Source organism: Triticum aestivum, chromosome 3D, assembly GCF_018294505.1.
Source record: "Triticum aestivum cultivar Chinese Spring chromosome 3D, IWGSC CS RefSeq v2.1, whole genome shotgun sequence".
Classification (NCBI taxonomy): domain Eukaryota; kingdom Viridiplantae; phylum Streptophyta; class Magnoliopsida; order Poales; family Poaceae; genus Triticum; species Triticum aestivum.
This window is the reverse complement of record NC_057802.1, coordinates 600341485-600358805: the sequence shown is the minus strand read 5'-3', so window position 1 is coordinate 600358805 and position 17321 is coordinate 600341485. Positions and strand designations below refer to the sequence as shown.

The 17321-nt window shown below is 46.9% G+C and overlaps 1 protein-coding gene across 1 annotated transcript; it reads left to right on the top strand.

Moving 5' to 3' along the window:
• Positions 1 to 6283: 6283 nt before the first annotated feature.
• LOC123075807 (putative E3 ubiquitin-protein ligase SINA-like 6) lies at positions 6284 to 7838 on the top strand. Its single transcript, XM_044498326.1, has 2 exons — positions 6284 to 6567; positions 6671 to 7838. The coding sequence occupies exons 1-2, from the start codon at positions 6400 to 6402 to the stop codon at positions 7580 to 7582; spliced, it is 1080 nt and encodes a 359-aa protein (XP_044354261.1). The 5' UTR covers positions 6284 to 6399; the 3' UTR covers positions 7583 to 7838.
• The last annotated feature ends 9483 nt before the right edge of the window (positions 7839 to 17321 follow it).

Genomic DNA, 17321 nt, shown 5'->3' with positions numbered 1-17321 from the left:
AAACTGGATGCACTTCGTGTACAAACTGGACAATCTCTTTCGAAGTATCAGGGCCGGTTTCGGACGGAAACTCATCTGTTACACCGGCACTTCATTTTTTTAAACTTATTACAACTCCAGACTATTTTTGCGTTCAGTACGCAGCATTCAAAGCGACGTCATCAATTTTCAACACTTTCTGACATCATTTGTTGTTTTTCAGTCATTTACCGATTTGTTTTCAGAGCTAAATGACCGTGAAATTGAAAATCGCTACAAAAGAAACTCTGGAAATGTTGAAACTTGGCATGGTATCATCATTTCACCCACATAGCATGTGCAAGAGAGTAGAGAGGGTTACAGCAAAAACTGGACGCACTTCGTGTACAAACTGGACAATCTCTTTCGGAGTATCAGGGCTTCGGACGAGAACTCATCTGTTACACCGGCACTTCATGTTTTTTAAACTTAATTGAACTCCAGACTATTTTTGCGTTCAGTACGCAGCATTCAAAGCGACGTCATCAATTTCCAACATGTTCTGACATCATTTGATGTTTTTCAGTCATTTACCGATTTGTTTAGAGAGCTAAATGACCGTGAAATTGAAAATCGCTACAAAATGAACTCTAAAAATGTTGAAACTTGGCATGGTATCATCATTTCACCCACATAGCATGTGCAAGAGAGTAAAGAGGGTTACGGCAAAAACTGGCCGCACTTCGTGTATAAAATGGACAATCTCTTTCGGAGTATCAGGGCTTCGGACGAGAACTCATTTGTTACACCGGCACTGCATGTTTTTTAAACTTAATTGAACTCCAGACTATTTTTGCGTTCAGTACACAGCATTCAAAGCGACGTCATCAATTTCCAACACTTTCTGACATCATTTGCTGTTTTTCAGTCATTTACCGATTTGTTTAGAGAGCTAAATGATCGTGAAATTGAAAATCGCTACAAAATGAACTCTGAAAATGTTGAAACTTGGCATGGTATCATCATTTCACCCACATAGCATGTGCAAGAGAATAGAGAGGGTTACGGCAAAAACTGGCCGCACTTCGTGTACAAACTGGACAATCTCTTTCGGAGTATCAGGGCTTCGGACGAGAACTCATCTGTTACACCGGCACTTCATGTTTTTTAAACATAATTGAACTCCAGACTATTTTTTCGTTCAGTACGCAGCATTCAAAGCGACGTCATCAATTTTCAACACTTTCTGACATCATTTGCTGTTTTTCAGTCATTTACCGATTTGTTTTCAGAGCTAAATGACCGTGAAATTGAAAATCGCTACAAAATGAACTCTGAAAATGTTGAAACTTCGTATACAAACTGGACAATCTCTTTCGGAGTATCAGGGTTTCGGACGAGAAAGCAAAAATATTCACAAAGAAACTAAATACAGCAAAAAAACTACTCATAAATAAATAGAAAAAATAAAATAAAACAGAAAAGACAAAAACTATATAAAAAATTACTCAAAAATAAATAGAAGAAAATAAATAATGCAGAAAAGAAAAAAACTATGTAAAAAATTGTTGGGGCGCTGCCCAGTGGGCCTGCCAGACCTAGGGTGTGCAAATTCAGGCCCAGAAGGGCCAGCAGGCTCACAGGGCAGCGCGCCATAGTTAGACCCAGAAGCCTGCTATATAGAGAAGTTCGAAGGAGCAGCCGCGACTGGGTTTATAAACCAGTGCGGCTGCCCTTCGCTCGGCGAGGTGGGACTAAACATTGTGCACCGCCGGTGGCAGCGCACAACCATTAGTACCGGTTGGTGGCTCCAACCGGTATTAATGTGTGGGCCTTTAGTACCGGTTGGTGGCTCCAATCGGTACTAAAGGGGGCCGTTTCCCGCCGCTTGACCTGGCGAAAATTGGCCTTTAGTGCCGGTTGGAGCCACCAACCGGTACTAAAGGCCCTTCCTATATATATGGCACTTACAAAAAATTCAGTTTCATCGACCACCACTTCTTCTTCAACTGCTTCGCGTGACATCGCCGCTGTCGCCGCGCCGTCGCCCATCGCGCGCCGCCCTCGTCGCCCCCACCGCCCCCGTCGCGCGCCGTCGCGCCGCCGCCCGTCGTCGCCGTCTCGCGCCGCCGCCCCCGTCGTCGCCGTCTCGCGTTGCCGTCCCCGCCGTCCCTGTCGTCGCCCCCGGCCCGCCGCCCGTCATCGCACCGCCCCCGTCGCGTCGCTGTCTCGCGCCGCCGCCCCCCGCTCGTACACACACACACACATACATATTTTTTTTACTTATTTTCTGTTTTCTGTTGTTTAGATTGATGTTAGATAAATTACATAGATAAGAATGTTAGAATGTTAATGTTAGATGAATTATATGAAAAAGATGTTAAATATTAATGTCAATTTTAGATGAATTAGCTAGATATATATTAATTAGGTATATATATGAGATTTGAACTAGTTGAATTAATATAACTAGTTTATTTTTAGTATGAAAATTAATAGAACAAGTTTATTTTTAGTAAGAAAATTTAGGTATATGAGATTATTTGAACTAGTTGAATTAATATAACTAGTTTATTTTTAGTAAATGCTTTGTTGAACTAGTTGAATTAGTAGAACTAGTTTACTTTTAGTAAGAAAATTTAGGTATATGAGATTTGATGATCTAATTAAAATATTACTATATATAGCTACTTTATATATTTTAGTAAGAAAATTAATAGAACTAGTTTATTTTTAGTAAATTCTTAGTTGAATTATTTAAATTAATAGAACTAGTTTATTTTTAGTAAGAAATTTTAGATATCTGAGATTTGATTATCTAATTAAAATATTATTATATAGAACTAGCTACTTTATTTTAGTAAGAAAATTAATAGAACAAGTTTATTTAATAGAAGTAGTTGAATTAATAGAACTAGTTGAATTAATAGAAGTAGTTGAATTAGTTAAATTAATAGAACTAGTAAGTGTTTAATGTTTTACCTATATGAACATAGGAAATATCGTCTGACGACGAAAAAGATTTCATTAAGTGCGAATACTGTGAAGACCAGCGCGGCCTGTGAGACAGAAATTTCCTAGTTGATGATAGGCGCTTCAGCATCAAGCTGGATGAGACCTTCGAAGTGGATACAGTAAGTCACAACGACAAGTCTTTTTTCGTAATTAAGCATGACTTATATATGCTTCATTTGCTTCAACTTATAATTTTAAATTTTCACTATTCTACTAGCGCATCCCCTGCCATGCAAGAATTTTTGTCTTGGAGAAGATAGGTTTCAGTGCTATGGAAACTATGGAGGTAAAGAGAGTTTACCTGAAGACCGAGCATGGTTATACTTTCAACGTCAAATTATACAATGCAGACACGTACACCTATTTTGAATACAAAACTTGGCAAGCACTATGCAAGGCTTATGCATTTGAGCCTGATATGGTTATCACCTTTGATATTCGTCCGGAAGATGATATTGAAGGTAATAAAGACATCTGGATCGATGTGCAGACGCCTCCAGTTCTACCATTATGTGGTTTCTCAACCATATTTAAGTCTTTGATATTGTTTATTCAAAAATAGTTGACAACAGATTTCTATTGACAGCTTATTTCCATTCAAGCTAACATGTCCAGCGCTTGATAGACATGACCTACTACTGTCCCGGAGCTGAACTAAACTGCGAGGAGATAAGTCATTATGTTTCATGGCTTGAGGATCTTCATACTGTCAAGACAAATTTTCTTCCTGCACTTAGAAATGTTAGTACTCAAAACGTGCAACCAATAGTGATCGTATTGAACTACGGTCACATCTATTTACGAAAGATGGTAAGATTTTTACTATTTGTCCTCAGTGCATCTTTTGCATACATTATTTTTTGCTAAACTTTCATTGCTAAGTATATTAATTACTATATGATGTTCTTTAACAGGGACTCCCGATGACAGTTGTGCCTCAGTGGATCGAGACTAAAGGTCACATGTCAATGGTTAGCTTACGGCCAAGATATTCTACATTGCACATGAGTGCATTCAGGATTTCTAATAGCGATGAATGCTTAATAGTGAAAGATTAGAGCAAAATTGTTAACGATCCCAGAGAAGTACTAGGGGGCAGCAGTGAGAAGCGCAGCCCACGATTAGGAGACAGGTTCATCTGCATGCTCCAGTATGATGAATCAGGAGAGCTATACATGTTCTATGCTATTTTACCTGAGAGAGAGCAGCAGGAGTGATTTAGCTAGTTCATGCTCTTAGTACTTGTCCTCTCATGTCCGTGTTCTTCGTCCTGAACTTAATCTCAAAGGGTGATTTGCTTTTGTGGTGTTATGAACGCTTATAATATCATGACCATGTTGAACTCGATGATATCTTTGCTTCTGGTACAAGTGAATGTTTTTTCTTTAAGCTAGTGTTGGTGGTGATTAGATAGCGGTAATGACTATGATGATTAAACAGTGGTAATGACGGTTATGATGATTTTTAGCTAGTTAGTATACTGTTGTTGATGATATGATGCAAGAGTTTTTATATTAATAAGATGATGATGATGATGAGTTCATTTATGAAAGAAACCGCAGATTAGTTTAAGCTGGATGGATCCTAGCTAAGTGATCAAGTATATGCCATATCCATATTATACTTGATCACTTAATTATAGGTGATCAAGTATAATATGGATATTGCATATACTTGATCACTTAATTAGCTAGCTAGGATCCCCATGCATCCAGTCAAAACTAATCTGCGGTACTTTCACCTAATGATTTAACAACTAAAATAATCACTAAGTTAAATTGAAAACATAAAATTAAAGGAAAAATAAAAAATAATACCAAAACACCCCCAAACATTTAGTACCGGTTGGTGTTACCAACCGGTACTAAAGTCCTGCACGCACCCGGGCCTGGCTCGTGCCACGTGGTGGCGCTTACCAACCGGGACAGATGACCCTTTTTCTACTAGTGGCACCCGGGCCTGGCTCGTGCCACGTGGTGGCGCTTTAGCGCCGGTTCGTGATGAACCGGTACTAAGGGGGGGGGGACCTTTAGTCCCCACTCTTTAGTGCCGGTTGTGGAACCGGCACTAAAGGCCCTTACGAACCGGCGCTAAAGCCAGGTTCTGCACTAGTGTTGTGACCTCGCCTTAGCACTATGACTCGGTCTTAAAGATTTTTGGTGCTAAGACCCCTTCCCACAGTGGTCGAGGATATGTCATTAGACCCACATTTTTGCAACATTGAAGACATAATATAAGATTCGATGATATGTAGGTTATATTTCATTAGAGATGATTTCTTAGGCCTCTCTCGATGGATATTATCATAAACTATTATCATTAAATGATACTAATTTAGTTTCTACAATCCCATCATTTCATAGCATCATGACCTGTTATCATCTTATTTATTAATGTGTACAATTTCAATCTGAATTTGTGTACAAGATTTATCTGATATTAAATCTTCTCGCTTGTTACGCAATGTCACTTTATTATACTCCATCTGTCCCAAAATTCTTGTCCTAGATTTGTCTAAATACGGATGTATCAAGTCACGTTCTAGATAAATATAAGATAAGAATTTTGGGACGGAGGGAGTACCATGGTACTACCACCACCTGTTTCATCATTAGTTCTAGTGCCACACCACTTTTTCTTAGGTGGTACTTGTACTGAGAAATGTCATTATAAGAGCCAATTTTATCATACTTTTATAATTATGTGTCAGACACTAAGTTCATTTTGGTTTTTTAGTCTCTATCGTATTTTGAGTCAAGTTTTAAAACATATTTGAGTAGCAAAATGTTAATGCATATGATCAAAAAAAATATTATTGGATTCGTATTTGAATGTAGTTTTCATTGTTATTATTCTTGCTACGTATAACTTGTACTCTCTCTATCCGAAAATACTTGTGGGAGAAATGGATATATCTAGACGTATTTTAGTTCTAGATACATACATCTTTATCTTTTTTGATAAGTATTTTCAGACGAGGGAGTAATTTACAGTGGAGCAGTAGGAAAAAAGACGTGTTATAGTGGAGCGTTGTGAGAGCCCCAACAGTAAAAAGCCAAACTCACTGAAAAGTAATGATTAAAAAGAAGATTCACATGCCCACTTGCATCACCAAGCAAAAACACAAGGCCATTCGACCAGTAAATATATAATTAAAAACACTGTCACGGTTCCCCAGTTGAAATATTTTGGGTCATGGTGTTCAATAGAGTTCTTTAATGTTGGACTAGAGGGCATTAATGTGACATATCGTAGTTTAACGCGGTGGCGTGGCAGTGACATTGGCATACGCATACCAGCTGAGTGTCCAGTGTCCTTGTCCTCTGCACCCACCACTAGTCACAAGTGTGCGTCCGGTTCCAGTCCCAGTCCCACCTGAGTGCTGCCCAACTGCTCCCCTGACTGAATCTTGGTGGGAGAGGAGAGATGGGCCTCGGCGGCGGCGGCGGAGATGGGATCCTGGCCGTGGTGCCGATGGAAGCCATCCCGATGGCGGAGCCGCAGATCGTCGCCGGCGGCAAGACCGTGGGCCTGCGGGCGGACCTGCTCGACTGCCATAACTGCCGCCTCCCCCTCAAGCCCCCGATATTCAAGGTGAGATCTGCCGGCCGCCCCTCTTCTCCAAGATTCGGTTTTTCGTTTTCGTGAATCCGGCATGGCGTGAGGGGGTCACATCTGGTGTGAATCTTGGCGGCAGTGCGACGCCGAGCACCTCGTCTGCTCCTCCTGCCGCGGCGTCCACGGCGAGGCCTGCGGCGGCCGCGCCGCCGTCCACTCCGCCCTCGCCGACATCTTCGCGGCCGCCGCCACGGTGCCCTGCGGCTACGAGCGCTACGGCTGCGACGCCGGGGGCGTGGTGTACCACGAGGCCGCCGACCACCGGCGCGCGTGCCAGCACGCGCCCTGCTGCTGCCCGGACCGCGCCGGGGCGGCCGGCATCGGGGGATGCGGCTTCGTCGGCTCCCGCCAGGATCTGCTCGACCACATCTCCGGCCCCGACCACTCGCGCCCCATCATCGTCGTCCGCTACGGCCAGCCGTGGAACCTCAGCCTGCCGCTCTCGCGCCGCTGGCACATCCTCGTCGGCGAGGAGGACAAGGCGGTGGCCGCCGCCGCGGGCGCCGACCGGCACCGCAACCTCTTCCTCGTCTCCCTCGGCGAGCGCGGCGCCACCACGGCCGTGTCGCTGGTGTGCGTCAGGGCGGACGGCACGGCGCCGAGCGCGCCGCAGTTCGCGTGCAAGCTCGCCGTGGAGAGCGACGGCTGCAGGCTGACCCTGGAGTCGCCTCTGGTGTGCAGCAGTTCCCTGTCCGGCGGCCTGCCCACCGAGGTCAAGTGCTTGCCGGTGCCGAAAGACTTTCTCTCCGGCGACAGTGTCCCACTCAGCATCCACATCGAGAAGCTTCTGGCTCTCCCTGCTCCTCCTCTAGGACTAGGAGTGTCGCCGGCCGCTACATCTCCTGTCGCCGCCACCCCTCCTCCTTGTCCGGCCGCCACCATCCCGCCTTCTCGTCCGTCGTCCGGCTCCTCCGACAACGTCGCAGTCAAGACGGTGATAACAGATCAGAGCTACAAGAAACGGAAGTCTGCCAACCCAAGGAAGCTGTAGGGAGGACGACGATGGGCTGGAGTAGTACGATGATGAATGGTCGACCAGTAGGCATAGCAATAAGCTACGTATTATTTTGTAATGTGCAATCAGTGTTCTGTTTCTTTAATCTGATGAAGTCCATGGTTTTTAGTCTGAAATAACCAGACAGCCTGCATTCCCTTTGTTGAAGCCTGCCTGCATATTTTGTACTCCCTCCGTTCGGAATTATTTGTCGTGAAAATGAATGTATCTAGAACTAAAATACGGCTAGACATATTCATTTCTGCGATAAGTAATTTCGAACGGACGGAGTAGTGGTTATTACTGATTCTGCCTGCACATCCGGCATGATATGTGTGGTTACTGTTCGGTACATATGTGCTGCTACAGTTTTAGCACAGCATCTTCAACAGCTGCCAAAAGAAAACCCTTTTTCTTGAAATTTATGTGGTCCCAGATTTTGTTGTTACTGATTCTGTACATTTGTGCTGCTACAGTTTTAGCACTTTTTAGTGTTAAGAAACTCAGAACTTAGGTTTGAAGATTGTCTGAACTTTCCTACACTTTCAGATGACATGCAAAATCAACATGGGCCAGTATATGCCAGTTATTCTCACCGGCAGAGAAATCGTGCGTTGCTATAAATGGAATGGAACGACCAAACCATATACGTATGCCATGTGCAACTTTTGTTTGGTTTTAAATTCAAGAAACATCACACTCTTTCACTTGCTTTTTACTTGCTCTGCAAACTAATATAAGACGTTTTGAATCATTACTTTAGTGGTCTAAAACATTTTATATTAATGTACTGAGGGAATAGATCATTGTGTACACTCTGCTTTTTTTTCGTAGTCTGTATATATTCCTAGACTCATCCTTTCCTTGGCTCTTTCAATAGTCTGTACGTGGTTGTGTGGTCATGTGCGTATTTGTCGCCCCTTCCCTAACAACGGTGAATATCGGATGCATTTTTCATCATTGTCGGGTATGTATGGTAGCGTATTTGCCGCCTCTCTTTGGTGTCATAATTAAGAGGGGCACATACAAACATACGCATCTCTCCTTCGCCAACAGTTGCAACCGTCCTACTTTTACCCCGCCTCATTCGCCTCCCCTGCACAAGACGATGAAGTACTTCAGAGCTGAAATGTTCTAACCGATCTACTTGTCGTCCAACTAAATTCTCAATTTAATTTAAAAGTAGATAACATCAATAAAAATAGTGTATCGGTCAATAAATTTTTTGTTTTGATACCTAATAGAAAATAATATGAAAGCATATTTATGACACGGCATTGGATACAACAAGCCCAATGACCGTGTCAAGTGGGACATGATCTAGGCTAGAGTCCTTCTAGCACAAGAAAAAAAAAACAAAAGGAAGATAGAGAATTCTATGATTAATTTGTTTTGGATACTTGATTTGTACTATCTACTTCATAGAATAGACACATGAAACAAAATTTTAGTTTGTTTGGGCAGTTCTTAGGTGTGGGGCATGTCATTGTGAGAGGCCGTCAAACGGGGTGAGGTGAAATGATGTGTGGCGGCTGTGGATGGGAGGAGGTGGGTTGGATGAGCATGACTACCACATGCACAAACTTACTTTTATTAGTAATAAAAATCCAAGTTCCCATCTACAAATGGTTTGTTGCATTGCCATGAAACAAGAAAGTGATGGTTAAGTCAACAATAAATGTTCGCAAAAAAAGTCACCAATAAATGTTCACAAAAAGTCAACAATAAATGACTTTTTATTTTCACGTGGATTATTACGTTACAAGGCCTTTCTTTCTTCTTTCAACCCTATCACTCCATTAGGTCAATCACCAACTGCGAGGTCATTGCATCATTGCTTTCCTCCAGTGTCATCCCTACTCCGGTGAATCTCTTCTGCTATTCTAGTTTCCTACCTTGTGGTTTTCTTGCGCCGCCGATGTTCCATCGTTGCTCCACTCTCCTTCGCCTACTCCAACGAATCTTTGCAACAATTCGGCGCAGAAGAAGAATAACTCTACAAAAGAAAAGGTCCAGTGATTTCAACACACTGTTCCTATGGGTCAACCCCCAATGCTCCTATTCGCAAAAAAAAAACCAATGCTCCTAGTATTGGGAGGCAAAATCTGTCCAACTTCTCAACTTAACACAGTTTCGCAAAAAATAAAAAATTCTCCATATGTTATAGCACTAAGAAGGCCTTGTTGCGAACCAACCTGTGGTTGGATGATTAGAGTGACTGTGGTATCCCCAGCCCACTAGGGTTCAAATCCTGGTGCTTGCATTTATTTCAAGATTTCTGGCGATGCACAAACAGTGGAAGGAGACGTTCCCGTTGATAGGGTAGGATGTGCGTGTGTGCGTTCATAGAGATGAGTATATGCGCGTGTATATAAGCGCTTTGCGTCTATACTGTGTTTAAAAAAGAAGGCCTTGTTGCTAGCAGCACATGCCACATGTATGTTTTTTTAGAAAAGGAGGATGACCCCCGGCCTCTGCATCTGGGCGATGCATACGACCACTTTATTAATTATTCTCACAAGACCTTACAAACTCATACAACAGTAAGACTAAAGCCGCCGTCTAAGCAACAAACTCTCGCTACACCTATCCAGTTGATGAAGGGGCGCAGATAGCCTGTGCATAATACCAAACATACATCGCAGCAAAGCCTAACATCTAAGACCCGAGACCCCAACCTAGCCACTTGCCGGGTCTGGGGCAACACTGGTCCGGCGTGCTCTCAGAGGCCGCCGCCGCCAACTACCACCGCTCCATCTTCAGAACTGTACTGATGCATCAACCTTGCTCGGTCTAGCTATCGTCGACGCCACCATGGCACCCAACGGCACCACCTCCCTGCGGGCAAACAGCTGAGCATGTCGCGGTCACCACTGATACACCTCAGCGCCATGCTGCCAAGTAGCACCAGCCGACACAGCTTGAAGTCCTTGGAAGATCTGTCGTGCGTAGCACCTGCCGACCAGGCATGACAAAGCGTAGCACCTGTCGGTCAGGCATGACTTGACATCTCCACCGAAGCTCCGTGCAAGACGAAGCCGCTCCACCTCCTGCCTGTGACTTCCAGCGTTGCTCCACAAACGATGCTCCCAAGAGAGAAACGACACCGCAGTGCCGCCATCGTTCGATCTGGAACACCAGATCCTAGGGTTTCCCCCGGAGCAGCACGAGTTGGTCGACAGTAGTTACATGACGATGCCTTCATCAGAGGTAACGGCGTAGAACGCCGCCATCGCCTGTCGTCGGCTCGGTTTTCACCGGCAACCATGTATCCCCAACTCGCAGCCGGGACTAGATGATGGATCTCAAGATCCGATCACCAAGCTTCTGGCCGGACACCGCCGACGAAGAAGATGACCACCATCACTGGCTACACCGGCCTGAACAGATCTGCCATGGGTGCCGCCAAGCAGTCCACCAGGCCCTCTACGCCGCCGCCGATCTAAAACCAGATGACATGTCGCCGAAGACCGCATCGCGCTGCCGCCCGATCCAGGCCAGCCGCCGCAGCTGCCGCCCATGGCTCGAGGCAGGGCTGACCGCCGCCGCCGCGAAGCCAATGCCGTTGCTTCTAGATCGGCCGCACCTCCACGAATGTTGGGGCCCCGCCACCCCTGAGATGCGGGAGGGAGGAAGAGCCCCCGCCACCGCCGTCGGCCTCCGGGCGCAAGCCGGCGGCGTCCTCCGGTGGTGGCGGGAGGAGGGGAGGAAGATGGGCTAGGTCCCGGCGGCGGCTAGGGTTGGGGAGCCACCCGAGTCACCCGAGCGGGGGCGACGCGGGGGCGTTTCCTGCGGGCTCCATGCCACATGTATGGTGAATCTGCTCCTGTGTCCAACCTCTTTTACTAACAGTGCAGAGGCACAATCTGAAGTTAGTTATTTGACTAGCAGAAGTGATAAGTTTTTTTTTTTGCGACTGAGCAGAAGTGATAAGTTAATGGAAATCAGAATTGAATTGAAAATCTAGCGCATCTAATGAATAGAAACGGGCACCTGAGGGCTGAGGCATGTCCGAAGTGCCATATGCCAAGTTACTCGGCTCCATATGTATTTTTCTACCCCACCAAACTTGTCAAGAACATCAACTCGCTGCATCCTGTGAACTGAGCGACTAATTTTTCTATATACAAAAGCATCCTGTACCTTATTCACTGCAAGGCAAGAAAACACATGTCCTCCCGCCACCATCCCTCCTCCTCGTCCAGCCTCCTCCGACTCAAGTCGGCGATGACAAATCAGAGCAACAAGAACAGGTAATATGCGAAGCCAAGGAAACTGTAGTGAGGATGATGATGATGGAGTAGTACGATATGAATGGTCGACTATTATGCATAGCAATAATTTTTTTTAATGTTGAATCAGTGATCTGTTTCTTTAATCTGAAGTCCATGGTTTTTAGTCTGTAATAACCATACAGCGTGCATTCCCTTTGTTGAAGCCTGCCTGCACAGCCTGCATATTATTTGTGGTTACTGACTCTGTACATGGTAGACGCTTTTATATTTCTTTGCGTAGGGAGTACAATTTTAGCACTTCAATGTTAAGGAACTCAAAACTTAGGTTTGAAATTTTTCTCAACTTTCATACACTTTAAGATGACATTATCCATATTCAGAGGAATATAAAAATCAACATGGGCAAGTATTTGCCAATTATTCTCATGACAGAGAACCCGTGTGTTTCTATGGGAACGACCAAACCATATAGGTATGTGTCATCTGCAACTTTTGAATGGTTCTAAATTACTTAATAGTGCAATCTTTCTCTTACTTCCTAAATTTTCTTGCACTCTTTGTTTTTATTAGTCTATAAATTTTCAAAGATCGCAGTCAAGAAGCTGTAGGGAGGACGATGATGGGCTGGAGTAGTACGGACATGAATGGCCGACTAGTAGTATGCATAGCAATACGCTATTTTGTAATGTGCAATCAGTGTTCTGTTTCTTTAATCTGATGAAGTCCATGGTTTTTAGTCTGAAATAACCAGACACCGTGCATTCCTTTTGTTCAAGCCTGCCTGCACTTCCTGCCTGTATTATTTTGTGGTTTCTGATTATGTACATATGTGCTGCTACAGTTTTACCACTTTAGTACTGTTATTATCAAAAATCTCGGGTCCCGCTTTATATATAAAGCAACGACCATTCATCATACAACTCAACACACTCCACACGGTACCACAACACACACTCAAGGCACGATATGACAGTGATAGGAGCAGCTACACAAAGAAGCCGTGTATGATGAGCTTGGAGCTCCAAGACGGCGCCTTTAGAAAGGGAACAACACCAAAATGACACCACCGCTTGATCCAGGGATCGGGGTTTCCTCTGGAGCAACAGAGGAGACGAAGAAGAGCCGCGATGACGCCGTCAAGAAGGGAACAACACCATAGCCACTGCCGCCGTCGACCTGGCATAGCCAGATTGGGTTTTCACCCCGACACGCCCTCTACATCTCATAGACGGAGTACACCCAGCCCAGTTGTCGTACCACTATCACCGGCTGCCGCCCCGCACGACCCATGGCAGTCAATCCAGACCCTAGCCGCGAGCTCCTCCCACGAGCACCGCGGCTACCACCATTAAGGCCACCACCCCGGAATCCAAGACCACGGCACCATCCCCACCCGAGATGCGTAGCTACGATGACCAAAGAGAAGGGCGGAAAGGACCCTCCTTTCCTACCCCTGGGCAGCCCCCAGCCCTGAGACCCACCCCGGGTCGGCCAGATCTGGCCGCTACCGCCCCGCCCTGCCGCTCCCTGGAAAAGGACGAGCTCCCCGGTGGTATACAACCAACAACGGGAGGCAAGGATGATTCCGCGGCCCTCCTGGCGGGGGAATCGTCCCTCAACGGTGGACGACGACCAGGAGAGGGCCATCCCTCTGGCAAAGATAGCACACGCACGACGAGGAGAGGAGGCGGAGGCCGAAACAGTCCGCTTGCAAACAAACTGACGCCAGAGAGGCCGGCCGTCACCATCGCCGAGCTACCATGTAGCGCCACGTTGCAGTAACCGCGCCAAGCTACTGCCCCAACCTGCGCCACCACCACCACAACACATGTGCCTCCACGCCCTGGTCAGGTCCAGCCGGAGCCCCACCGCATCGTCGTGTTGTCATGTTCACGCCTCCCATAACTTTAGGGAAAATCATATGCATTTTTCATCATCGTCGGGTAATGTATGCTAGCGTATTTGTCGCTTCCTTTTGGTGTCATAATAGGTAATGTATGGTATATATTTGTCGCTTCCTTTTTGGTGTCACAATTAAGGGGGGGCTATACAGACATTCATGTCTCTCCTTCGCCAACAGTTGCAACGATCCAACCTCTAGCCCGCCTCAGTGGCCTCCCCTGCACACGACGGTGATGTTCTACGCAGATGAAATGTTCTAACCGATCATCTTGTCGTCCCAACTAAATTCTCGATATAATTTAAAATAAGATAGCATCAATAAAATAATTGTATTTTCAATAACTGTTTTGTATCGATAGCTAATACTAGAAAATAATATGACGGGCCCTCGACCATGGAGATGCAGCCGTCCCCGGTGCCGATGATATCGTTCGGATGGTGACGTCGCTCGACTGGTTGATGTGGATGTCGTCCGTGTTGTTGGATGCCCGCGCTGTAAAACGACATTAGGCCTTGGATCGCCACGTTCCTCGACCAGCATATCGTCAACGACTGCGATGGAGTATTCCCAATCATTTCATGCATTATCTCTCGGCTCACTCTTTTTCTGAAAGAAAACATGTAGTGGCGTCGGGGCAGGAGGAGACACAGCCGGATCTTCAGTTTTGAGCAAATTTTGAATGAAATTTATAATTCAATTTTGAATTTAATTTTTTTCAAAATAGATATAGATAACACACGAACTTATATTAGCTCAGAAAAAAGTGCAAGAAGGGGAACTCGAACCAGCTACCTTTTGAACATGGAAATAGGTTGTTAGAGCATCTCCAGCCGTTCGGCCCCAGAGCGTCGAAAAAGAGCCGCCTGGGGGCGAACCGGCGCTAGATTGGTGCATGGGGGCGATTTCGTTCCCGGTTGTCAGCCCACAGGTCGCCGCGGGCTCGGCGATATTCCGTACAAAATATTGCAAACTCGGAGACTTTGGCACGAACTCGGCGACTTTGGCACGAACTCGGCGAAATTTCATTAAAATTTGTACAAAAACATGCAAACTACGCCAAACTACGCCTAGCCACTGCGCCCGCGTCCACCGCCCGCCATCTACATGCCGAGAAGCCTGTAGAAGCGGGTGTAGTCGCCGCCGCCGCCGCCGTCGTCGTCGCGCGCCTCGCCGGTGCCGCCGCCGTCCCTGCTGCAGCCCTGGCCAGGGTCGCCGACGCGCGGTGGGGCGCTGGACGGCCCGGCCTCGTCCTCGTCGTCGCTGTCGAGGTCGATGACGACGACCTCCTCGCGCCCGCGGCGCCAGGCCCTGAAGTAGTCCTCCTTCGCCCACTTGAGGGCGGACTCGTCGTCGATCGGGAGCCGCCATGTCGACGTGCTCCGGCTTCACGGGGAGCAGCCCCGGCTCGGGCTTCGGCTGGACTAGGCGGACGGAGCGCGGGGAGGGCCGGGGACCCTTGTTGATGACGAGGGTGTTGGAAATATGCCCTAGGGGCAATAATAAATTGGTTATTATTATATTTCCTTGTTCATGATAATCGTTTATTATCCATGCTAGAATTGTATTGATAGGAAACTCAGATACATGTGTGGATACATAGACAACACCATGTCCCTAGTAAGCCTCTAGTTGACTAGCTCGTTGATCAATAGATGGTTACGGTTTCCTGACCATGGACATTGGATGTCGTTGATAATGGGATCACATCATTAGGAGAATGATGTGATGGACAAGACCCAATCCTAAGCCTAGCACAAGATCGTGTAGTTCATTTGCTAAGAGCTTTTCTAATGTCAAGTATCATTTCCTTAGACCATGAGATTGTGCAACTCCCGGATACCGTAGGAATGCTTTGGGTGTACCAAACGTCACAACGTAACTGGATGGCTATAAAGGTGCACTACAGGTATCTCCGAAAGTGTCTGTTGGGTTGGCACGAATCGAGACTGGGATTTGTCACTCCGTGTAAACGGAGAGGTATCTCTGGGCCCACTCGGTAGGACATCATCATAATGTGCACAATGTGACCAAGGAGTTGATCACGGGATGATGTGTCACGGAACAAGTAAAGAGACTTGCCGGTAACGAGATTGAACAAGGTATCGGGATACCGACGATCGAATCTCGGGCAAGTAACATACCGATTGACAAAAGGGAATTGTATACGGGATTGATTGAATCCCCGACATCGTGGTTCATCCGATGAGATCATCGTGGAACATGTGGGAGCCAACATGGGTATCCAGATCCCGCTGTTGGTTATTGACCGGAGAACGTCTCGGTCATGTCTGCATGGTTCCCGAACCCGTAGGGTCTACACACTTAAGGTTCGATGACGCTAGGGTTATAGGGAATAGATATACGTGGTTACCGAATGTTGTTCGCAGTCCCGGGTGAGATCCCGGACGTTAAGAGGAGTTCCGGAATGGTCTGGAGGTAAAGATTTATATATGGGAAGTCCTGTTTTGGTCACCGGAAAAGTTTCGGGTGCTATCGGTAACGTACCGGGTCCCGGGGGTCCACCAGGTGGGGCCACCGGCCCCAGAGGGCTGCGTGGGCTAAGTGTGGGAAGGGACCAGCCCCTAGGTGGGCTGGTGCGCCTCCCACAAGGGGCCCAGGGCGCAGGAAGGGGGGGAAGGGGGAAACCCTAGGCTCAGATGGGCCTAAGGCCCACCTAGTGGTGCGCCCCCCTCTCTCCCCCCTTGGCCGCCCCCCAAGTCCCATCTAGGGCTGGCCGCACCCCTTGGGGGGGAACCCTAGATGGGGGCGCAGCCCCTCCCCCTCCCCTATATATAGTGGGGGTTTTGGGGCTGCCATACACATGAGAACATCTCTCTCTTGGCGCAGCCCTACCCCTCTCCCTCCTCGTCTCTCGCAGTGCTTGGCGAAGCCCTGCAGGAGTGCCACGCTCCTCCATCACCATCACGCCGTCGTGCTGCTGCTGGACGGAGTCTTTCCCAACCTCTCCCTCTCTCCTTGCTGGATCAAGGCGTGGGAGACGTCACCGGGCTGCACGTGTGTTGAACGCGGAGGCGCCATGGTTCGGCGCTTAGATCGGAATCAACCGCGATCTGAATCGCTACGAGTACGACTCCTTCATCCGCGTTCTTGCAACGCTTCCGCTTCGCGATCTACAAGGGTATGTAGATGCACTCCCCTTCCCCTCGTTGCTAGATTACTCCATAGATTGATCTTGGTGATGCGTAGAAAATTTTTGAATTTCCGCTACGTTCCCCAACAGTGGCATCATGAGCAAGGTCTATGCGTAGTTTCTATGCACGAGTAGAACACCAAGTAGTTGTGGGCGTCGATTTTGTCAATTTACTTGCCGTTACTAGTCTTATCTTGATTCGGCGGCATCGTGGGATGAAGCGGCCCGGACCGACCTTACACGTACACTTACGTGAGACAGGTTCCACCGACTGACATGCACTAGTTGCATAAGGTGGCTAGCGGGTGTCTGTCTCTCCCACTTTAGTCAGATCGGATTCGATGAAAAGGGTCCTTATGAAGGGTAAATAGAAATTGGCATATCACGTTGTGGCTTTTGCGTAGGTAAGAAACGTTCTTGCTAGAAACCCATAGCAGCCACGTAAAA